The 26,595-nt window shown below is 49.6% G+C and overlaps 1 protein-coding gene and 1 long non-coding RNA gene across 2 annotated transcripts in view; both read left to right on the forward strand.

Annotated features, from left to right (window-relative positions):
* LOC138364093 (uncharacterized) overlaps positions 1–26,595 on the forward strand; it is a 73,200-nt gene that overhangs the window by 4,946 nt on the left and 41,659 nt on the right. The window lies entirely within an intron of this gene.
* Positions 17,789–20,491, forward strand: LOC123759861 (uncharacterized). The gene has a single exon (XM_069323492.1). It carries the CDS (start codon positions 17,850–17,852, stop codon positions 19,299–19,301), a length of 1,452 nt encoding a protein of 483 aa, XP_069179593.1. The 5' UTR covers positions 17,789–17,849; the 3' UTR covers positions 19,302–20,491.

Consider the following 26,595-nt stretch of genomic DNA (forward strand, 5'->3'; position numbering starts at 1 on the left):
GTCCTTCACACATGTGCCCTTCACACCCGTGTCCTTCACACATGTGTCCTTCACACCCGTGTCTTTCACACCCGTGTCCTTCACACATGTGTCCTTCACACATGTGTCCTTCACACCCGTGTCCTTCACACCCGTGTCCTTCACACCCGTGTCCTTCACACATGTGTCCTTCACACATGTGTCCTTCACACATGTGTCCTTCACACCCGTGTCCTTCACACATGTGTCCTTCACACCCGTGTCCTTCACACATGTGTCCTTCACACCAGTTTCCTTCACACCCGTGTCCTTCACACATGTGTCCTTCACACCCGTGTCCTTCACACCCATGTCCTTCACACATGTGTCCTTCACACCCGTGTCCTTCACACCCGTGTCATTCACACCCGTGTCCTTCACACCCGTGTCCATCACACTCGTGTCCTTCACACCCGTGTCCTTCACACTCGTGTCCTTCACACCCTTGTCCTTCACACCCGTGTCCTTCACACATGTGTCCTTCACACATGTGTCCTTCACACCCGTGTCCTTCACACCCATGTCCTTCACACCCGTGTCCTTCACACATGTGTCCTTCACACCCGTGTCCTTCACATCCATGTCCTTCACACCCGTGTCCTTTACACCCGTGTCTTTCACACCTGTGTCCTTCACACATGTGTCCTTCACACATGTGTCCTTCACACATGTGTCCTTCACACCCGTGTCCTTCACACCAGTGTAGTTCACACCCGTGTCCTTCACACATGTGTCCTTCACACCCGTGTCCTTCACACCCATGTCCTTCACACCCGTGTCCTTCACACCCGTGTCCTTCACACCCGTGTCCTTAACACCCGTGTCCTTCACACTCATGTCCTTCACACATGTGTCCTTCACACCCGTGTCCTTCACACTCGTGTCCTTCACACATGTGTCCTTCACACATGTGTCCTTCATCCCCGTGTCCTTCACACCCGTGTCTTTCACACCCGTGTCCTTCACACCTGTGTCCTTCACACATGTGTCCTTCACACCCGTGTCCTTCACACTCGTGTCCTTTACACATGTGTCTTTCACACCCGTGTCCTTCACACCCGTGTCCTTCACACATGTGTCCTTCACACCCGTGTCCTTCACACATGTGTCCTTCACACATGTGTCCTTCACACATGTGTCCTTCACAAACGTGTCTTTCACACCCGTGTCCTTCACACATGTGTCCTTCACACATGTGTCCTTCACACATGTGTCCTTCACACCCGTGACCTTCACACATGTGTCCTTCACACCCGTGTCCTTCACACATGTGTCCTTCACACCAGTGTCCTTCACACCCGTGTCCTTCACACATGTGTCCTTCACACCCGTGTCCTTCACACCCATGTCCTTCACACCCGTGTCCTTCACACCCGTGTCCTTCACACATGTGTCCTTCACACATGTGTCCTTCACACATGTGTCCTTCACTCATGTGTCCTTCACACATGTGTCCTTCACACCCGTGTCCTTCACACCCGTGTCCTTCACACCCGTGTCCTTCACACATGTGTCCTTCACACCCGTGTCCTTCACACCCGTGTCCTTCACACATGTGTCCTTCACATTCGTGTCCTTCACACCCGTGTCCTTCACACCCGTGTCCTTCACACCCGTGTCCTTCACACCCGTGTCCTTCACACATGTGTCCTTCACACCCGTGTCCTTCACACCCGTGTCCTTCACACCCGTGTCCTTCACACCCGTGTCCTTCACACCCGTGTCCTTCACACATGTGTCCTTCACACCCGTGTCCTTCACACCCGTGTCCTTCACACATGTGTCCTTCACACCCGTGTCCTTCACATTCGTGTCCTTCACACATGTGTCCTTCACACATGTGTCCTTCACACCCGTGTCCTTCACATTCGTGTCCTTCACACCCGTGTCCTTCACATTCGTGTCCTTCACACCCGTGTCCTTCACACCTGTGTCCTTCACACATGTGTCTTTCACACATGTGTCCTAAACACGCGTATCCTTCACACTTGTGTCCTAAACACCCGTGTCCTTCACACCCGTGTCCTTCACACCCGTGTCCTTCACACATGTGTCCTAAACACCCGTGTCCTTCACACGTGTGTCCTTCACACGTGTCCTAAACACCCGTGTCCTTCACACCTGTATCCTTCACACCCGTGTCCTTCACACATGTGTCCTTCACACATGTGTCCTTCACACCCGTGTCCTTCACACCCGTATCCTTCACACCCGTGTCCTTCACACATGTGTCCTTCACACCCGTGTCCTTCACACCCGTGTCCTTCACACATGTGTCCTTCACACATGTGTCCTAAACACCCGTGTCCTTCACACATGTGTCCTTCACATATGTGTCCTAAACACCCGTGTCCTTCACACCCGTGTCCTTCACACCCGTGTCCTTCACACATGTGTCCTTCACACATGTGTCCTTCACACATGTGTCCTTCACACCCGTGTCCTTCACACATGTGTCCTTCACACCCGTGTCCTTCACACTCGTGTCCTTCACACCCGTGTCCTTCACACATGTGTCTTTCACACATGTGTCCTAAACACGCGTATCCTTCACACATGTGTCCTAAACACCCGTGTCCTTCACACCCGTGTCCTTTACACCCGTGTCCTTCACACATGTGTCCTAAACACCCGTGTCCTAAACACCCGTGTCCTTCACACGTGTGTCCTTCACACGTGTCCTAAACACCCGTGTCCTTCACACCTGTATCCTTCACACCCGTGTCCTTCACACATGTGTCCTTCACACCCGTGTACTTCACACTCGTGTCCTTCACACATGTGTCCTTCACACCCGTTTCCTTCACACCCGTGTCCTTCACACATGTGTCCTTCACACATGTGTCCTTCACACCCGTGTCCTTCACACTCGTGTACTTCACACCCGTGTCCTTCACACATGTGTCCTTCACACATGTGTCCTTCATACCCGTGTCCTTCACACCCGTGTCCTTCACACCCGTGTCCTTAACACCCGTGTCCTTCACACTCGTGTCTTTCACACATGTGTCCTTCACACCCGTGTCCTTCACACTCGTGTCCTTCACACATGTGTCCTTCACACCCGTGTCCTTCACACATGTGTCCTTCACACATTTGTCCTTCACACATGTGTCCTTCACACCCGTGTCCTTCACACCCATGTCCTTCACACATGTGTCCTTCACACCTGTGTCCTTCACACCCGTGTCCTTCACACGTATCCTTCACACATGTGTCCTTCACACATGTGTCCTTCACACCCGTGTCCTTCACACCCATGTCCTTCACACCCGTGTCCTTCACACCCGTGTCCTTCACACCCGTGTCCTTCACACATGTGTCCTTCACACATGTGTCCTTCACACCCGTGTCCTTCACACCAGTGTCCTTCACACCGGTGTCCTTCACACATGTGTCCTTCACACCCGTGTCCTTCACACATGTCCTTCACACCCGTGTCCTTCACACCCGTGTCCTTCACACCCGTGTCCTTAACACCCGTGTCCTTCACACCCGTGTCCTTCACACATGTGTCCTTCACACCCGTGTCCTTCACACTCGTGTCCTTTACACATGTGTCTTTCACACCCGTGTCCTTCACACCTGTTTCCTTCACACCCGTGTCCTTCACACCCGTGTCCTTCACACCCGTGTCCTTCACACATGTGTCCTTCACACCCGTGTCCTTCACACTCGTGTCCTTTACACATGTGTCTTTCACACCCGTGTCCTTCACACCTGTGTCCTTCACACATGTGTCCTTCACACCCGTGTCCTTCACACCCGTGTCCTTCACACATGTGTCCTTCACACATGTGTCCTTCACACCCGTGTTCTTCACACCCGTGTCCTTCACACCCGTGTCATTCACACCCGTGTCCTTCACACCCGTGTCCTTCACACCCTTGTCCTTCACACCCGTGTCCTTCACACATATGTCCTTCACACCCGTGTCCTTCACACATGTGTCCTTCACACATGTGTCCTTCACACCCGTGTCCTTCACACCCGTGTCCTTCACACCCTTGTCCTTCACACCCTTGTCCTTCACACATGTGTCCTTCACACCCGTGTCCTTCACACCCGTGTCCTTCACACATGTGTCCTTCAGACCCGTGTCCTTCACACCCGTGTCCTTCACACCCGTGTCCTTCACACATGTGTCCTTCACACTCGTGTCCTTCACACATGTGTCCTTCACACACGTGTCCTTCACACATGTGTCCTTCACACATGTGTCCTTCACACATGTGTCCTTCACACATGTGTCCTTCACACCCGTGTCCTTCACACTTGTGTCCTTCACACATGTGTCCTAAACACCCGTGTCCTTCACACCCGTGTCCTTCACACCCGTGTCCTTCACACCCGTGTCCTTCACACCCGTGTCCTTCACACATGTGTCCTTCAAACTCGTGTCCTTCACACATGTGTCCTTCACACACGTGTCCTTCACACATGTGTCCTTCACACATGTGTCCTTCACACATGTGTCCTTCACACATGTGTCCTTCACACCCGTGTCCTTCACACATGTGTCCTTCACACATGTGTCCTTCACACATGTGTCCTTCACACTCGTGTCCTTCACACCCGTGTCCTTCACACATGTGTCCTTCACACATGTGTCCTAAACACCCGTGTCCTTCACACATGTGTCCTAAACACCGTGTCCTTCACACCTGTGTCCTTCACACCCGTGTCCTTCACACATGTGTCCTAAACACCCGTGTCCTTCACACGTGTGTCCTTCACACCCGTGTCCTTCACACCCGTGTCCTTCACACATGTGTCCTTCACACATGTGTCCTTCACACCCGTGTCTTTCACACCCGTGTCCTTCACACCCGTGTCCTTCACACCCGTGTCCTTAACACCCGTGTCCTTCACACTCGTGTTCTTCACACATGTGTCCTTCACACCCGTGTCCTTCACACTCGTGTCCTTCACACATGTGTCCTTCACACCCGTGTCCTTCACAAATGTGTCCTTCACACATGTGTCCTTCACACCCGTGTCCTTCACACCCATGTCCTTCACACATGTGTCCTTCACACATGTGTCCTTCACACCCGTGTCCTTCACACCCATGTCCTTCACACATGTGTCCTTCACACCCGTGTCCTTCACACATGTGTCCTTCACACATGTGTCCTTCACACCCGTGTCCTTCACACATGTGTCCTTCACACCCGTGTCCTTCACACCCATGTCCTTCACACCCGTGTCCTTCACACCCGTGTCCTTCACACCCGTGTCCTTCACACATGTGTCCTTCACACATGTGTCCTTCACACCCGTGTCCTTCACACCAGTGTCCTTCACACCCGTGTCCTTCACACATGTGTCCTTCACACCCGTGTCCTTCACACCCATGTCCTTCACACCCGTGTCCTTCACACCCGTGTCCTTCACACCCGTGTCCTTAACACCCGTGTCCTTCACACTCGTGTCCTTCACACATGTGTCCTTCACACCCGTGTCCTTCACACCCGTGTCCTTCACACATGTGTCCTTCACACATGTGTCCTTCACACCCGTGTCCTTCACACCAGTGTCCTTCACACCCGTGTCCTTCACACATGTGTCCTTCACACCCGTGTCCTTCACACCCATGTCCTTCACACCCGTGTCCTTAACACCCGTGTCCTTCACACCCGTGTCCTTCACACCCGTGTCCTTCACACCCGTGTCCTTCACACCCGTGTCCTTCACACTCGTGTCCTTTACACATGTGTCTTTCACACCCGTGTCCTTCACACCTGTGTCCTTCACACATGTGTCCTTCACACATGTGTCCTTCACACCCGTGTCCTTCACACCCGTGTCCTTCACACTCGTGTCCTTTACACATGTGTCTTTCACACCCGTGTCCTTCACACCTGTGTCCTTCACACATGTGTCCTTCACACCCGTGTCCTTCACACCCATGTCCTTCACACCCGTGTCCTTCACACCCGTGTCCTTCACACTCGTGTCCTTCACACATGTGTCCTTCACACCTGTGTCCTTCACACATGTGTCCTTCACACATGTGTCCTTCACACCCGTGTGCTTCACACCCGTGTCCTTCACACCCGTGTCCTTCACACATGTGTCCTTCACACCCGTGTCCTTCACACCTGTGTCCTTCACACATGTGTCCTTCACACCCGTGTCCTTCACACCCGTGTCCTTCACACCCGTGTCCTTCACACATGTGTCCTTCACACTCGTGTCCTTCACACATGTGTCCTTCACACCTGTGTCCTTCACACATGTGTCCTTCACACCCGTGTCCTTCACACCCACGTCCTTCACACCCGTGTCCTTCACACCCGTGTCCTTCACACCCGTGTCCTTCACACCCGTGTCCTTAACACCCGTGTCCTTAACACCCGTGTCCTTCACACTCGTGTCCTTCACACATGTGTCCTTCACACCCGTGTCCTTCACACCCGTGTCCTTCACACTTGTGTCCTTCACACCCGTGTCCTTCACACTCGTGTCCTTTACACATGTGTCTTTCACACCCGTGTCCTTCACACTTGTGTCCTTCACACCCGTGTCCTTCACACTCGTGTCCTTTACACATGTGTCTTTCACACCCGTGTCCTTCACACCTGTATCCTTCACACATGTGTCCTTCACACCCGTGTCCTTTACACATGTGTCTTTCACACCCGTGTCCTTCACACCTGTGTCCTTCACACATGTGTCCTTCACACCCGTGTCCTTCACACCCGTGTCCTTCACACATGTGTCCTTCACACATGTGTCCTTCACACCCGTGTCCTTCATACCCGTGTCCTTCACACCCTTGTCCTTCACACCCATGTCCTTCACACCCGTGTCCTTCACACCCGTGTCCTTCACACTCGTGTCCTTCACACATGTGTCCTTCACACCCGTGTCCTTCACACATCTGTCCTTCACACCCGTGTCCTTCACACATGTGTCCTTCACACATGTGTCCTTCACACATATGTCCTTCACACCCGTGTGCTTCACACCCGTGTCCATCACACCCGTGTCCTTCACACATGTGTCCTTCACACCCGTGTCCTTCACACCTGTGTCCTTCACACATGTGTCCTTCACACCCGTGTCCTTCACACCCGTGTCCTTCACACCCGTGTCCTTCACACATGTGTCCTTCACACATGTGTCCTAAACACCCGTGTCCTTCACACATGTGTCCTTCACACATGTGTCCTAAACACCCGTGTCCTTCACACATGTGTCCTTCACACATGTGTCCTTCACACATGTGTCCTTCACACTCGTGTCCTTCACACCCGTGTCCTTCACACATGTGTCCTTCACACATGTGTCCTAAACACCCGTGTCCTTCACACCTGTGTCCTTCACACATGTGTCCTAAACACCCGTGTCCTTCACACGTGTGTCCTTCACACCCGTGTCCTTCACACCCGTGTCCTTCACACATGTGTCCTTCACACATGTGTCCTTCACACCCGTGTCCTTCACACCCGTGTCCATCACACCCGTGTCCTTCACACCCGTGTCCTTCACACCCGTGTCCTTCACACCCGTGTCCTTCACACCCGTGTCCTTCACACATGTGTCCTTCACACATGTGTCCTTCACACATGTGTCCTTCACACCCGTGTCCTTGACACATGTGTCCTTCACACCCGTGTCCTTCACACATGTGTCCTTCACACCCGTGTCCTTCACACATGTGTCCTTCACACATGTGTCCTTCACACATGTGTCCTTCACACCCGTGTGCTTCACACCCGTGTCCTTCACACCCGTGTCCTTCACAAATGTGTCCTTCACACCCGTGTCCTTCACACCTGTGTCCTTCACACCCGTGTCCTTCACACCCGTGTCCTTCACACCCGTGTCCTTCACACATGTGTCCTTCACACATGTGTCCTAAACACCCATGTCCTTCACACATGTGTCCTTCACACATGTGTCCTAAACACCCGTGTCCTTCACACCCGTGTCCTTCACACCCGTGTCCTTCACACCCGTGTCCTTCACACCCGTGTCCTTCACACCCGTGTCCTTCACACATGTGTCCTTCACACATGTGTCCTTCACACATGTGTCCTTCACACCCGTGTCCTTCACACATGTGTCCTTCACACATGTGTCCTTCACACCCGTGTCCTTCACACCCATGTCCTTCACACATGTGTCCTTCACACCCGTGTCCTTCACACCCGTGTCCTTCACACATGTGTCCTTCACACATGTGGCCTTCACACCCGTGTCCTTCACACATGTGTCCTTCACACCCGTGTCCTTCACACTCGTGTCCTTTACACATGTGTCTTTCACACCCGTGTCCTTCACACTTGTGTCCTTCACACCCGTGTCCTTCACACTCGTGTCCTTTACACATGTGTCTTTCACACCCGTGTCCTTCACACCTGTATCCTTCACACATGTGTCCTTCACACCCGTGTCCTTTACACATGTGTCTTTCACACCCGTGTCCTTCACACCTGTGTCCTTCACACATGTGTCCTTCACACCCGTGTCCTTCACACCCGTGTCCTTCACACCCTTGTCCTTCACACCCATGTCCTTCACACCCGTGTCCTTCACACCCGTGTCCTTCACACTCGTGTCCTTCACACATGTGTCCTTCACACCCGTGTCCTTCACACATGTGTCCTTCACACCCGTGTCCTTCACACATGTGTCCTTCACACATGTGTCCTTCACACATGTGTCCTTCACACCCGTGTGCTTCACACCCGTGTGCTTCACACCCGTGTCCTTCACACATGTGTCCTTCACACCCGTGTCCTTCACACCTGTGTCCTTCACACATGTGTCCTTCACACCCGTGTCCTTCACACCCGTGTCCTTCACACCCGTGTCCTTCACACATGTGTCCTTCACACATGTGTCCTTCACACCCGTGTCCTTCACACATGTGTCCTTCACACATGTGTCCTAAACACCCGTGTCCTTCACACATGTGTCCTTCACACATGTGTCCTTCACACATGTGTCCTTCACACTCGTGTCCTTCACACCCGTGTCCTTCACACATGTGTCCTTCACACATGTGTCCTAAACACCCGTGTCCTTCACACATGTGTCCTAAACACCGTGTCCTTCACACCTGTGTCCTTCACACCCGTGTCCTTCACACATGTGTCCTAAACACCCGTGTCCTTCACACGTGTGTCCTTCACACCCGTGTCCTTCACACCCGTGTCCTTCACACATGTGTCCTTCACACATGTGTCCTTCACACCCGTGTCCTTCACACCCGTGTCCTTCACACCCGTGTCCTTCACACCCGTGTCTTTCACACCCGTGTCCTTCACACCCGTGTCCTTCACACCCGTGTCCTTCACACCCGTGTCCTTCACACATGTGTCCTTCACACATGTGTCCTTCACACATGTGTCCTTCACACCCGTGTCCTTGACACATGTGTCCTTCACACATGTGTCCTTCACACCCGTGTCCTTCACACATGTGTCCTTCACACCCGTGTCCTTCACACATGTGTCCTTCACACCCGTGTGCTTCACACCCGTGTCCTTCACACCCGTGTCCTTCACACATGTGTCCTTCACACCCGTGTCCTTCACACCTGTGTCCTTCACACATGTGTCCTTCACACCCGTGTCCTTCACACCCGTGTCCTTCACACCCGTGTCCTTCACACATGTGTCCTTCACACACGTGTCCTAAACACCCGTGTCCTTCACACATGTGTCCTTCACACATGTGTCCTTCACACCCGTGTCCTTCACACATGTGTCCTTCACACCCGTGTCCTTCACACATGTGTCCTTCACACCCGTGTCCTTCACACCCGTGTCCATCACACCCGTGTCCTTCACACCCGTGTCCTTCACACCCGTGTCCTTCACACCCGTGTCCTTCACACCCGTGTCCTTCACACATGTGTCCTTCACACATGTGTCCTTCACACATGTGTCCTTCACACCCGTGTCCTTGACACATGTGTCCTTGACACATGTGTCCTTGACACATGTGTCCTTCACACCCGTGTCCTTCACACATGTGTCCTTCACACCCGTGTCCTTCACACATGTGTCCTTCACACATGTGTCCTTCACACATGTGTCCTTCACACCCGTGTGCTTCACACCCGTGTCCTTCACACCCGTGTCCTTCACAAATGTGTCCTTCACACCCGTGTCCTTCACACATGTGTCCTTCACACCCGTGTCCTTCACACCCGTGTCCTTCACACCCGTGTCCTTCACACATGTGTCCTTCACACATGTGTCCTTCACACATGTGTCCTAAACACCCGTGTCCTTCACACCCGTGTCCTTCACACCCGTGTCCTTCACACCCGTGTCCTTCACACCCGTGTCCTTCACACCCGTGTCCTTCACACATGTGTCCTTCACACATGTGTCCTTCACACATGTGTCCTTCACACCCGTGTCCTTGACACATGTGTCCTTCACACATGTGTCCTTCACACCCGTGTCCTTCACACCCATGTCATTCACACATGTGTCCTTCACACCCGTGTCCTTCACACCCGTGTCCTTCACTCATGTGTCCTTCACACATGTGGCCTTCACACCCGTGTCCTTCACACATGTGTCCTTCACACCCGTGTCCTTCACACCCATGTCCTTCACACCCGTGTCCTTCACACCAGTGTCCTTCACACCCGTGTCCTTCACACATGTGTCCTTCGCACATGTGTTCTTCACACCCGTGTCCTTCACACCAGTGTCCTTCACACCCGTGTCCTTCACACTCGTGTCCTTCACAAATTTGTCCTTCACACATGTGTCCTTCACACCCGTGTCCTTCACACCCGTGTCCTTCACACCCGTGTCCTTCACACCCGTGTCCTTCACACTTGTGTCCTTCACACCCGTGTCCTTCACACATGTGTCCTTCACACATGTGGCCTTCACACCCGTGTCCTTCACACATGTGTCCTTCACACCCGTGTCCTTCACACCCATGTCCTTCACACCCGTGTCCTTCACACCAGTGTCCTTCACAACCGTGTCCTTCACACATGTGTCCTTCGCACATGTGTTCTTCACACCCGTGTCCTTCACACCAGTGTCCTTCACACCCGTGTCATTCACACTCGTGTCCTTCACAAATTTGTCCTTCACACATGTGTCCTTCACACCCGTGTCCTTCACACCCGTGTCCTTCACACCCGTGTCCTTCACACCCGTGTCCTTCACACTTGTGTCCTTCACACCCGTGTCCTTCACACTCGTGTCCTTTACACATGTGTCTTTCACACCCGTGTCCTTCACACCTGTGTCCTTCACACATGTGTCCTTCACACCCGTGTCCTTCATACCCGTGTCCTTCACACATGTGTCTTTCACACATGTGTCCTTAACACCCGTGTCCTTCACACTCGTGTCCTTTACACATATGTCTTACACACCCGTGTCCTTCACACACGTGTCCTTCACACCCGTGTCCTTCATACCCGTGTCCTTCACACATGTGTCCTTCACACATGTGTCCTTCACACCCGTGTCCTTCACACCTGTGTCCTTCACACATGTGTCCTTCACACCCGTGTCCTTCACACCCGTGTCCTTCACACCCGTGTCCTTCACACCTGTGTCCTTCACACATGTGTCCTTCACACTCGTGTCCTTCACACATGTGTCCTTCACACACGTGTCCTTCACACATGTGTCCTTCACACATGTGTCCTAAACACCCGTGTCCTTCACACATGTGTCCTAAACACCCGTGTCCTTCACACCCGTGTCCTTTACACCCGTGTCCTTCACACCCGTGTCCTTCACACCCATGTCCTTCACACCCGTGTCCTTCACACCCGTGTCCTTCACACATGTGTCCTTCACACATGTGTCCTAAACACCCGTGTCCTTCACACATGTGTCATAAACACCCGTGTCCTTCACACCCGTGTCCTTCACACCCGTGTCCTTCACACCCGTGTCCTTCACACCCGTCTCCTTCACACCCGTGTCCTTCACACCCATGTCCTTCACACATGTGTCCTTCACACCCGTGTCCTTCACACCCGTGTCCTTCACACATGTGTCCTTCACACATGTGGCCTTCACACCCGTGTCCTTCACACATGTGTCCTTCACACCCGTGTCCTTCACACCCGTGTCCTTCACACCCGTGTCCTTCACACCCGCGTCCTTCACACATGTGTCCTTCACACCCGTGTTCTTCACACCAGTGTCCTTCACACCCGTGTCCTTCACACATGTGTCCTTCACACCCGTGTCCTTTACACCCATGTCCTTCACACCCGTGTCCTTCACACCCGTGTCCTTCACACCCGTGTCCTTCACACCCGTGTCCTTAACACCCGTGTCCTTCACACTCGTGTTCTTCACACATGTGTCCTTCACACCCGTGTCCTTCACACTCGTGTCCTTCACACATGTGTCCTTCACACATGTGTCCTTCACACCCGTGTCCTTCACACCCGTGTCCTTCACACCCGTGTCCTTCACACTTGTGTCCTTCACACCCGTGTCCTTCACACTCGTGTCCTTTACACATGTGTCTTTCACACCCGTGTCCTTCACACCTGTGTCCTTCACACATGTGTCCTTCACACCCGTGTCCTTCACACCTGTGTCCTTCACACCCGTGTCCTTCACACATGTGTCTTTCACACCCGTGTCCTTCACACTCGTGTCCTTTACACATGTGTCTTTCACACCCGTGTCCTTCACACCTGTGTCCTTCACACATGTGTCCTTCACACCCGTGTCCTTCACACATGTGTCCTTCACACATGTGTCCTTCTCACCCGTGTCTTTCACACCCGTGTCCTTCACACCCTTGTCCTTCACACCCATGTCCTTCACACCCGTGTCCTTCACAGTCGTGTCCTTCACACATGTGTCCTTCACACCCGTGTCCTTCACACATGTGTCCTTCACACCCGTGTCCTTCACACATGTGTCCTTCACACATGTGTCCTTCACACCCGTGTGCTTCACACCCGTGTCCTTCACACCCGTGTCCTTCACACATGTGTCCTTCACTCCCGTGTCCTTCACACCTGTGTCCTTCACACATGTGTCCTTCACACCCGTGTCCTTCACACCCGTGTCCTTCACACCCGTGTCTTTCACACATGTGTCCTTCACACTCGTGTCCTTCACACATGTGTCCTTCACACACGTGTCCTTCACACATGTGTCCTTCACACATGTGTCCTAAACACCCGTGTCCTTCACACATGTGTTCTTCACACATTTGTCCTAAACACCCGTGTCCTTCACACATGTGTCCTAAACACCGTGTCCTTCACACCCGTGTCCTTCACACATGTGTCCTAAACACCCGTGTGTCCTTCACACCCGTGTCCTTCACACCCGTGTCCTTCACACCCGTGTCCTTCACACATGTGTCCTTCACACCCGTGTCCTTCACACATGTGTCCTTCATACCCGTGTCCTTCACACATGTGTCCTTCATACCCGTGTCCTTCACACTCGTGTCCTTCACACATGTGTCCTTCACACATGTGTCCTTCACACCCGTGTCCTTCACACCCGTGTCCTTCACACTCGTGTCCTTCACACCCGTGTCCTTCACACCCGTGTCCTTCACATATGTGTCCTTCACACATGTGTCCTTCACACATGTGTCCTTCACACCCGTGTCCTTCACAACCGTGTCCTTCACACTCGTGTCCTTCACACATGTGTCCTTCACACATGTGTCCTTCACACATGTGTCCTAAACACCCGTGTCCTTCACACATGTGTCCTAAACACCGTGTCCTTCACACCCGTGTCCTTCACACATGTGTCCTAAACACCCGTGTGTCCTTCACACCCGTGTCCTTCACACCCGTGTCCTTCACACCCGTGTCCTTCACACATGTGTCCTTCACACCCGTGTCCTTCACACATGTGTCCTTCATACCCGTGTCCTTCACACATGTGTCCTTCATACCCGTGTCCTTCACACTCGTGTCCTTCACACATGTGTCCTTCACACCCGTGTCCTTCACACCCGTGTCCCTCACACTCGTGTCCTTCACACCCGTGTCCTTCACACCCGTGTCCTTCACACATGTGTCTCTCACACATTTGTCCTTCACACCCGTGTCCTTCACACCCGTGTCCTTCACACCCGTGTCGTTAACACCCGTGTCCTTCACACATGTGTCCTTCACACCCGTGTCCTTCACACATGTGTCCTTCACACCCGTGTCCTTCACACATGTGTCCTTCATTCCCGTGTCCTTCACACATGTGTCCTTCACACTCGTGTCCTTCACACCCGTGTCCTTCACACCCGTGTCCTTCACACATGTGTCCTTCACACCCGTGTCCTTCACACCCGTGTCCTTCACATATGTGTCCTTCACACCCGTGTCCTTCACACCCGTGTCCTTCACACATGTGTGCTTCACACCCGTGTCCTTCACACCCGTGTCCTTCACACCCGTGTCCTTCACACTTGTGTCCTTCACACCCGTGTCCTTCACACTCGTGTCCTTTACACATGTGTCTTTCACACCCGTGTCCTTCACACCTGTGTCCTTCACACATGTGTCCTTCACACCCGTGTCCTTCACACCTGTGTCCTTCACACCCGTGTCCTTCACACATGTGTCCTTCACACATGTGTCCTTCTCACCCGTGTCCTTCACACCCGTGTCCTTCACACCCTTGTCCTTCACACCCATGTCCTTCACACCCGTGTCCTTCACACTCGTGTCCTTCACACATGTGTCCTTCACACCCGTGTCCTTCACACATGTGTCCTTCACACCCGTGTCCTTCACACATGTGTCCTTCACACATGTGTCCTTCACACCCGTGTGCTTCACACCCGTGTCCTTCACACCCGTGTCCTTCACACATGTGTCCTTCACACCCGTGTCCTTCACACCTGTGTCCTTCACACATGTGTCCTTCACACCCGTGTCCTTCACACCCGTGTCCTTCACACCCGTGTCTTTCACACATGTGTCCTTCACACTCGTGTCCTTCACACATGTGTCCTTCACACACGTGTCCTTCACACATGTGTCCTTCACACATGTGTCCTAAACACCCGTGTCCTTCACACATGTGTTCTTCACACATGTGTCCTAAACACCCGTGTCCTTCACACCCGTGTCCTTCACACCCGTGTCCTTCACACCCGTGTCCTTCACACATGTGTCCTTCACACATGTGTCCTTCACACATGTGTCCTTCACACCCGTGTCCTTCACACATGTGTCCTAAACACCCGTGTCCTTCACACTCGTGTCCTTCACACCCGTGTCCTTCACACATGTGTCCTTCACACATGTGTCCTTCACACATGTGTCCTAAACACCCGTGTCCTTCACACATGTGTCCTAAACACCCGTGTCCTTCACACATGTGTCCTAAACACCGTGTCCTTCACACCCGTGTCCTTCACACATGTGTCCTAAACACCCGTGTGTCCTTCACACCCGTGTCCTTCACACCCGTGTCCTTCACACCCGTGTCCTTCACACATGTGTCCTTCACACCCGTGTCCTTCACACATGTGTCCTTCATACCCGTGTCCTTCACACATGTGTCCTTCATACCCGTGTCCTTCACACTCGTGTCCTTCACACATGTGTCCTTCACACATGTGTCCTTCACACCCGTGTCCTTCACACCCGTGTCCTTCACACTCGTGTCCTTCACACCCGTGTCCTTCACACCCGTGTCCTTCACACATGTGTCCTTCACACATGTGTCCTTCACACATGTGTCCTTCACACCCGTGTCCTTCACAACCGTGTCCTTCACACTCGTGTCCTTCACACATGTGTCCTTCACACATGTGTCCTTCACACATGTGTCCTAAACACCCGTGTCCTTCACACATGTGTCCTAAACACCGTGTCCTTCACACCCGTGTCCTTCACACATGTGTCCTAAACACCCGTGTGTCCTTCACACCCGTGTCCTTCACACCCGTGTCCTTCACACCCGTGTCCTTCACACATGTGTCCTTCACACCCGTGTCCTTCACACATGTGTCCTTCATACCCGTGTCCTTCACACATGTGTCCTTCATACCCGTGTCCTTCACACTCGTGTCCTTCACACATGTGTCCTTCACACCCGTGTCCTTCACACCCGTGTCCTTCACACTCGTGTCCTTCACACCCGTGTCCTTCACACCCGTGTCCTTCACACATGTGTCTCTCACACATTTGTCCTTCACACCCGTGTCCTTCACACCCGTGTCCTTCACACCCGTGTCGTTAACACCCGTGTCCTTCACACATGTGTCCTTCACACCCGTGTCATTCACACCCGTGTCCTTCACACATGTGTCCTTCACACCCGTGTCCTTCACACATGTGTCCTTCACACCCGTGTCCTTCACACATGTGTCCTTCATTCCCGTGTCCTTCACACATGTGTCCTTCACACTCGTGTCCTTCACATTCGTGTCCTTCACACCCGTGTACTTCACACCCGTGTCCTTCACACATTTGTCCTTCACACATGTGTCATTCACACCCGTGTCCTTCACACTCGTGTCCTTCACACCCGTGTCCTTCACACATGTGTTCTTCACACCCGTGTCCTTCACACATGTGTCCTTCACACATGTGTCCTTCACACATGTGTCGTTCACACCCGTGTCCTTCACACTCGTGTCCTTCACACATGTGTCTCTCACACATGTGTCCTTCACACCCGTGTCCTTCACACCCGTGTCCTTCACACCCGTGTCGTTAACACCCGTGTCCTTCACACATGTGTCCTTCACACCCGTGTCATTCACACCCGTGTCCTTCACACATGTGTCCTTCACACCCGTGTCCTTCACACATGTGTCCTTCACACCCGTGTCCTTCACACATGTGTCCTTCATTCCCGTGTCCTTCACACATGTGTCCTTCACACTCGTGTCCTTCACACCCGTGTCCTTCACACCCGTGTCCTTCACACATGTGTCCTTCACACCCGTGTCCTTCACACCCGTGTCCTTCACATATGTGTCCTTCACACCCGTGTCCTTCACACCCGTGTCCTTCACACATGTGTGCTTCACACCCGTGTCCTTCACACCCGTGTCCTTCACACCCGTGTCCTTCACACATGCGTCCTTCACACCCGTGTCCTTCACACATGTGTCCTTCACACCCGTGTCCTTCACACCCGTGTCCTTCACACATGTGTCCTTCACACTTGTGCCCTTCACACTCGTGTCCTTCACACATGTGTGCTTCACACCCGTGTCCTTCACACATGTGTCTTTCACACCCGTGTCCTTCACACATGTGTACTTCACACCCGTGTCCTTCACACCCGCGTCCTTCACACCCGTGTCCTTCACACATGTGTCCTTCACACCCGTACCCTTCAAACATGTGTCCTTCACACCCGTGTCCTTCACACACGTGTCCTTCACACCCATGTCCTTCACACCCGTGTCTTTCACACCCGTGTCCTTCACACCCGTGTCTTTCACACCCGTGTCCTTCACACGTCACTTTCCATAACTTGCTACTCCCTTCAGCTGTAATACTGTACTATTGTCTCTCGTTGTGTTTGTAATAGTTGACTGATGCTCCTTTCCTCGTTGTCTAATATTAACCCACCCTCAATATTCTTTTTTTGTTTATTTGTTTTTGTAAAAATGTTATGGGCAGGTGGTGACGCCGCCTGCTCCGGCCGGTGTGTCGTTGGTGTTCTGGCTCGAGTGGTGGGCTCTGGTGTCGTGTGCATGGCGTTTATCAATTTAATTTTTCTATAATATTTCAGGAGGAACTAAATAAAATGTTGTGGTTCACTATTTGGAAACTATTAAGTAATTTTCTAATTACCTTTACCGCAGTTATGACTGATGATTGGGAGTGGTGGTGGGCGTGGTCGGGGGCTGCAGGCGGGGCGTGGGCGGCGATGGTGTGTGTGGTGGTAGTGGTCGGCAGCGCCGTCAATGCAGCAGTCTTGGTGCACTGGGTCACCTCCCGCCCCTCTCACCAGTCTCCAGCAGTTGCTCTGCAAGTTACCGACCTCTTCCTGTGTATTCTCGCCGCCCCTCTCAGGTACGCCCACGCACCGCCTATTCCTTCCCCTGAAGCCTCCAATATCAGCGTCATGGAAACGGCCATTCCCTCGACCAACTTGACACTGGAAACACCAAACTTATTGTCTCAACAAGGACATGATATTGGTTTGGACATTCCAATATTTAGTGCTAATATCAGCTTGGGCAGCCCCTTGCCTGAAGCCATCACCAGACTGAACAACCCTACACCTGACAACAGCATCAGCATGGCGGTCGACGCTAATGCTAACCTGAGTAACCCTATATTTGCCGTCAACACCATTCTCACCGACATTATGCTGAATACCATCACCGAAACATTAGCGGAAGATGCGCCTGAAGCCATTACAGGTGGCGGCAGGCTGGCCCACGCGGCTGTGGTGTGTGTGTGTCTGGCGTCACTACACGTGGTGGTGGTGGTGGCCATACACCGCGTTGCACTGCTTCTGCGGTGCTCCTCCACCATGCCCCTCGCCCCCAGGCTAGCGTCACCAGTACTGGTGTTGACAGTGGCGGTTGTTGGTGCAGCATCACTGGTGGGAGGGCTGCATGCCACAGGTAACTTCACAAGAAGCCTGCCACTGCTGGGTGTGGCCCAGCTACCTCCAGAGGGATCGCGTCCTCCAGCCCTGGTGGTGGGCTTCCTGTCCTACGTGGTGGGTTTATGTGGCATCACTTCCCTCTGTTATATTGTGATTATTGCTGCTCTCGTGCATCAGGGGAGAGGGAGGGAGGTGCCAGTCCCGACCGTGGTCCACCAGCCCTCCTGCAACAGTCTCAACAATGCAGTTCCTTCGCCATCCGAGGCTGAGATAGTGACGCAAGGTTACGCACACGAGAGGGCGGTACGGGCATGTATGACGGTAGTGTCCGTGCTGGTGACATTGGTAGTATGCTGGGCCGTGCCTGTCACCCTGTCACTCTATGCCCTCGTGAATGATGCCTCCATGACGCCCGCCCTTAATTACAGTGACGCCCTTCTTCTGCTCTCTGGTCTCATTCATCCATTCGTGTACGGAGAAGGCTGGGCGGCCATGTCGGCGTGCGTGGCGGGGCTGCGTCACGGGGCCTCTACTACAGCTTACCGACTGGGAGTAACACAACGAACAAGAACAAGGGTTCGAGCCACGGACCTCCAGCGGGGAGGTGGAGGCACGCGAGGGCAGGGGAGGTGCTGCTGCTGCTGGCCCTGTACCTCACACCCTCCACCACCTCACACTCAACCCTTATCCCAGACCGCCTGCACCTTCGTCAACAGCTTCCCACTCAAGTGCGCTCTCCCTCTACCAGACATTGAGCAGTGATGCCTTACTACCAGACACTGAGTAGTGATGCCTTGCTACCAGACACTGAACAGTGATGCCTCACTACCAGACACTGAACAGTGATGCCTCACTACCAAACACTGAGCAGTGATGCCTCCCCTCATATGGATATAAATAGGAGCTGCCTCTTATGGGCCAATAGGCCTTCTGCGGTTACCGTCATTCACAAGTTCTCACCAATCTAGTCAAAACACCCGGCCTCTACAGTGTATAATTGTAATGTATGACTATCCAGCACGTACAGTGTTCATACCGTCACCATGTGATGTTTCTAATACAGTTCCCCCCCCCCCCCGGGGTACAGTTAGTTTAGATCATTTATAATGCACCCCATACCCATCTTGTGGGCGGTAGTGGAAAGGGTTACATGATGGGCTCAGGGACGAGCCCGTTGTTGATGTGATGATGTGCATTAAATTTTGTAACCAGCTTGTGAACGACTGTAGTGCTTGTGAGCTCTTCCAGAAAGACTGTCATAGAGATCTTCACTCTCTTACGTTTTCCAGCAAATATATTTGTGTGAAACTGGGTTCTCCAGCTTGTTTCTCGTGACTTAAAATACGATCTCGATTGAATATGGAAACTGCCCTTAGATGTGCCTTAGCCAAAGCTGTTCCCCGGGCTCACATAGTCTGATAGATCAAACATAGCATCATCCATATCATTGATTCCCTTTGCAGTTGAGGCCTTATTAGTAATATTTTAAAACAACTTATGAGAATAACTGTAAATTTTAATTAAATTTTGCTGCAGTCTATGTCTGAAATATTTTCCAAACATTGTTAATTACGTACATTAACCTTGAAATGAATGGTTCAAAACCACAGGTGAAGATTGTGAAATTTTGTTTTCAATTGCTGTTTATATGTATGGGAACACGTACACTACTACATGGTTATGTAGGTACTTATTTATTCATGTTATTTATAAATGTACACAACTGAATAATTTTTTTACATATTTTTGTAGTGTCAATACAGGAAAACATGGATGTCATTAATATACTGCTCAAAGTGCAGGGAAAATGTTGAAAACACATATTATTATCTGTTCGTATTAATTTTATGTAAATGTCCATTGTCAACTTGTACAATATCTAGTATATATCTTTATAAATTTTATACATACAGTTAGTATACACAAATAATGGGAATAAATTGTTAATTTTGTGTTCTTTATTTATATTCTTTTCGAAAGAGTAATTCAAATTCAAATGTTTATTTAGGTAAAATACATACATACAAGGGGTGATACAATAATTGATGAATTTATAGTAAACATGGAAAAAAGATAGTTTACACACACACACACGCACACACACGAGATAGAAAAGCAAGTCCAAGGGAAAGGCTTCAAATAAAGAACGGGCTAATATAAATGAGAATCCAGAATCCTCGGAGGAACTAGTGGGCTCAACTGCCTCCACACGCGAATCAGATGAGGCAACCCCCGAAGCTGCCCGAGCCACAGCCTGAGGTAAACCCTGGCTTGACTCAGAAACCCTCAGACACTTAGGGGCCAAAGGAAGGGCGAACCACGCCCGAAGGGAAAGGAAGGAGGTGGTCCAGACGGAGCCAAGGAAAAATTTACAACACCTATCAGGGTCCCTAAAAACCAACAAGTTCCGCTCTGGGGTATCCAAACGGCACACAATCTAGACCGCTATACAACCTAGAAAACCTAACACACAAAGCAGTCGCTGCCTGATAAGCTCTAACCTCATTGGAAGGACCGGAAAGAAGAACAACACGGGGAAATGAAACCCCCATTTGACTCAGGGTCGAAGTGCCACCGACCCAATGCCAAAAATATTAAATTTGAAAATCCACCTGGAAAAAATCTTCAAGGCAAATGGGGGGGACATTTGACAAGCCTCCGGCTTCCTGTTCTCGTCAAGGCCACTAGAGTATTAGTGGCCCCTCAGCTTGTTGCCCGAAACTCTATGCGTATCAGTGGCTTTAGGTATTGTATGTACTAGTGCTATCTATAAATGCAACATTATGTTTGTAACTCATCTTCTATGTATGTACTTTTATCTGAATAAACATTTGAATTTGAATTTAGGTAAATTTGGGGAATCAAACTGAGATTCAAATAATGAATAAACTAGGGGGACCTTCGACAAGCCGCAGGTTTCCTGTCCTCGTCGAAGTCACTAAAGAGATGAATTAATTATATAATGGCCCTCAGGTAAATTCAGGTAAATGTCTGTTGGTGTTATTGGTTGAAGAGCGACGACTATCGAGGGATCGGATGCGCCCAAGGTAAATGACTATCATGCGCTTATCTTTAATCATTTGTTTAGTTGTTTACATTATTCATTTTATTTATATATTACATAGTAGATACTATTTATGTCATAATGTTCTATTACTTTTATGTTTTTTTTAATATTATTTAATAAAACATATACTACAATTATTATGTTATGTAATTATATTTATAAATGGTATATTATTATATATATATATATATATATATATATTATACATATATATATATTTTATTAAATATGACCGAAAAGTAAGATTAATAATTCTAACACGAATTTTCTCAATGTTTCTTACATTTTTCTTCACTGTTGATGGTAACTGAAAAATCAATTCTCCAAAATTAATTTTTATTTCTAGTCTGATGAGGGCGTTTCGTAAAACTTATTACATTTTCAAAGACTTTAGTTTACACACACACAACTATAACTGAACATAGCTTAAACATCTTCGATTTTTTATACCTGCATTTGGGTGAGGTGATATGTTACAACAGTTTTGGATGAGGTGAAAACAAACTTTCAACACAAGATAGAACACGAAACAATGGGCATAATATTTTGTAAGTTAAAGGGAAGAATGGAAGTAACTGCAAAGGGCCTATTGGCCCATATTCCTTGATGCTTCTATATTGGTGCGAAGTCTTGAAATGGGTAGAAAATAGTTGTGCATTAATTGGCTGTTGATTGCTGGTGTCGACTTCTTAATGTGTAGTGCCTCGCAGATATCTAGCCGCCTGCTATCGCTGTATCTATCGATGATTTCCGTGTTTTTTGTTAAGACTTCTCTGGTGATGGTCTGGTTATGGAAAGAGATTATATGTTCCTTAATGGAACCCTGTTGCATCGTTAATCGCCTGGAAAGAGATGTTGTTGTCTTGCCTATATACTGAATTCTTTGAGGCTTACAGTCCCCAAGTAGGCATTTAAAGGCATAGACGACGTTGGTCTCTTTTAAAGCGTTCTGCTTTGTGTCTGGAGAGTTTCTCATGAGTAGGTTTGCCGTTTTCTTGGTTTTATAGTAGATCGTCAATTGTATCTTCTGATTTTTGTCTGTAGGGATAACGTTTCTATTAACAATATCTTTTAGGACCCTTTCCTCCGTTTTATGAGCTGTGGAAAAGAAGTTCCTGTAAAATAGTCTAATAAGGGGTACAGTGTTGTGTTAGTTGTCTCTTCAGAGGTTGCATGGTGTTTCACCTTCCTTCTTATGATGTCTTCACCGAAACCATTGGAGAAGCCGTTGTTGACTAGGACCTGCTTTACCCTACAGAGTTCTTCATCGACTTGCTTCTATCCTGAGCTGTGGCTGAGAGCACGGTCGACATAAGCGTTAACGACACTCCTCTTGTACCTGTCGGGGCAGTCACTGTTGGCATTGAGGCACATTCCTATGTTTGTTTCCTTAGTGTAGACTTCGGTGTGGAAACCTCCGCTCCTTTCCATGACTGTTACATCTAGAAAGGGCAGCTTCTTTCCTCCTTCCGCAATAAGTTCTGCTTATAAGGTGTCTTTGGTGGTGTTAGATATTGCTGAAAGATATTGTTAATAGAAACGTTATCCCTACAGACAAGAATCAGAAGATACAATTGACGATCTACTATAAAACCAGAAAAACGGCCAGCCTACTCATGAGAAACTCTCCAGACACCAAACAGAACTCTTTAAAAGAGACCAACGTCGTCTATGCCTTCAAATGCCCTCTTGGGGAATGTAAGCTGCAAAAAAACCAGTATATAGGCAAGACAACAACATCTCTTTCTAGGCGTTTAACGATGCATAAGCAACTGGGCTCCATTAAGGAACATATAATCTCTTCCCACAACCAAACCATCGCCAGAGAAATCCTAGTAAACAACACAGAAATCATCGATAGATACAGCGATAGCAGGCGGCTTGACGTTTGCGAGGCACTACACATCAAGAAGTCAACACCAGCAATCAACAGCCAATTAATGCACAACTATATTCTACCCACCTCAAAACTCCGCTCCAATATAGAAGCATCAAGAAATATGGACCAATAGGCTTTCTACAATCACTTCTATTCAATACCCATTGTTTCGTGTTCTGTCTTGTGTTGATGAAATTAATACCTTATTAAATACCACCTCACCCCATCCACCTCACTCAAATGTAGATATAAACAAATCGGAGATGTGTAAGTTCTATTCAGTTGTGTATGTGTAAACTAAAGTCTTTGAAAATGTAATAAGTTTTACGAAACGCGCTCAAGTGTCGCGTCAGACTAGAAATAAAAATGAATTTTGGAGAATTGATTTTTGAATTACCACCAACAGTGAAAAGAAATGTACGAAAGAATGAGAAAATTCGTGTTAGAATTATTAATCTTACTTTTTCGGTCATATTTAATAATATATGTCTACAGGAAAGACTGCTACCAAAATATACTAATATTAAAACGCACGACCCAGCAGCAAGGAATCAAGCCTTCACGATAAAATATCGTTAGAATCTGATTCGTGATCAGATATACAAGGCAGAGAATGAAATCAAAGACAACAAAACGCAACTACTTCATGCTACGAACGAGTGGAGAAATAGCAACATCGACGAAAGTATCCGTACCCGCATTGAACAACACCTCGACATCCTCACAGACCGGCATCACCTCAGCACTGAAACAAGGATTATCAAGAAACTAACAACGTTATATGGAGGACCTATGGCAATTCCACGACCAAGAGATGGCTTCCTGAACCTTGCAGGAATTAACCTCACTGAGGACCAAGTCACTCTCCTAAATCTGGGCATAAACTGTCACGTTATGTCCAGACCGAGTGAGATAGCCCGGAAAGTGGAGTTGGAAATTCTGTTGGACGATATATTCGACCTCGAGACACAAAAGAAGGTCACTACCAAAGATACCTTACAAGCAGAACTTATTGTGGAAGGAGGAAAGAATCGAGGCAATTACAGAAGCACCATACTGTCCCCCGAGCTCAAAGCGGCAGCCAAAAGCCTTCGTGAGAACAAGGAGATAGTTGTCAGGAGAGGTGACAAGTCGCCAATATACGTCATTCTTAAAAAAGACGAATATCTGGCGAAAATGAACCTCATACTCTCTGACCAAACTAAATTCCAAAGGGTAACGAAGGACACTACAGCCGAATTGAAAGCAAAGGTCAACAAAATAATCGAAACTGTGAACGCCAAGAAATCAGGACTCCACCTGCCAAAGATTATTGAGGAATATAAACCTGGATATGCGTATGGAAATGTCAAGACACACAAGCCTGGAAACCCACTTCGGCCAATCATTAGCCAGATACCCACACCCACGTACAGACTAGCGAAGCGACTCAACGGCCTGCTGACTCCTTATGTCCCTTGCGTCTTCAGCCTGAAGTCGCGAAAGGAATTTGTTGACTTACTGCGGGGCACACGGGCCACAGGAATAAGAGCCTCATTGGACGTAGAATCGCTGTTCACCAACGTACCAGTGGACGAGACAATCGGGATGATAGCCGACAGAGTGTATCGTGATCCAGCCTGTACTCCTCTTGACATACCAGAAAATATCCTAAGGAAACTACTCCAAGCTTGTACTAAAGAAGCACCCTTCTTGAGCCCGGATGGGCACATGTATAAGCAAGTAGATGGGGTCGCCATGGGTTCTCCCCTAGGTGTCCTGTTTGCAAACTTCTACATGGGTACCATCGAGCAAAAAGTCTTAGTCGACATGAACATGAAACCGGCCATATACTGCAGGTATGTTGACGACATTTTTACACAGGTACCTGATGTCAGACATCTGCAGGAGTTGAAGGAGGCATTTGAGCGGAGTTCCGTGCTGCGTTTCACTTACGAGATGGAAAAGGATGGGAAGCTGCCCTTTCTAGATGTAACAGTCATGGAAAAAAGCGGAGGTTTCCACACTGCAGTCTACACTAAGGAAACGAACATAGGAATGTGCCTAAATGCCAAAAGCGACTGCCCAGATAGGTACAAGAGGAGTGTTGTTAACGCATATGTCGACCGTGCTCTCAGCCACAGCTCAGAATGGAAGCAAGTCGACGAAGAACTCTGTAGGGTAAGGCAGGTCCTAGTCAACAACGGCTTCTCCAATGGTTTCGTCGAAGACATCATAAGAAGGAAAGTGAAATGCCATGCAACCTCTGAAGAGACAACCAACACAACGCCTATACCCCCTATTAGACTATTTTACAAGAACTTTTTTTCCACAGCTCATAAAACGGAGGAAAGGGTCCTGAAAGATATTGTTAATAGAAACGTTATCCCTACAGACAAAAATCAGAGGATACAACTGACGATTTACTATAAAACCAGAAAAACGGCCAGCCTACTCATGAGAAATTCTCCAGACACAAAACAGAACGCTTTAAAAGAGACTAACGTCGTCTATGCCTTCAAATGCCCTCTTGGGGACTGTAAGCTCCAAAAAACCCAGTATATAGGCAAGACAACAACATCTCTCTCTAGGCATTTAACGATGCATAAGCAACAGGGCTCCATTAAGGAACATATATTCTCTTCCCACAACCAAACCATCGCCAGAGAAATCCTAGTAAACAACACAGAAATCATCGATAGATACAGCGATAGCAGGCGCCTTGACGTTTGCGAGGCATTACACATCAAGAAGTCAACACCAGCAATCAACAGCCAATTAATGCACAACTATATTCTACCCACCTCAAGACTCCGCTCCAATATAGAAGCATCAAGAAATATGGACCAATAGGCTTTCTACAATCACTTCTATTCAATACCCATTGTTTCATGTTCTGGCTTGTGTTGATGAAATTAATACCTTATTAAATACCACCTCACCCCATCCACCTCACTCAAATGTAGATATAAATAAAATCGGAGATGTGTAAGTTCTATTCAGTTGTGTATGTGTTAACTAAAGTCTTTGAAAATGTAATAAGTTTTACGAAACGCGCTCAAGTGTCGCGTCGGACTAGAAATAAAAATGAATTTTGGAGAATTGATTTTTTAATTACCTCCAACAGTGAA

Source organism: Procambarus clarkii, chromosome 12 (genome assembly GCF_040958095.1).
Source record: "Procambarus clarkii isolate CNS0578487 chromosome 12, FALCON_Pclarkii_2.0, whole genome shotgun sequence".
Taxonomy (NCBI): Eukaryota; Metazoa; Arthropoda; class Malacostraca; order Decapoda; family Cambaridae; genus Procambarus; species Procambarus clarkii.

Coding starts and splice junctions, on each gene's coding strand:
- LOC123759861 (XM_069323492.1), top strand. CDS start 17,850: ATGGTGTGTGTGGTGGTAGTGGTCGGCAGCGCCGTCAATGCAGCAGTC.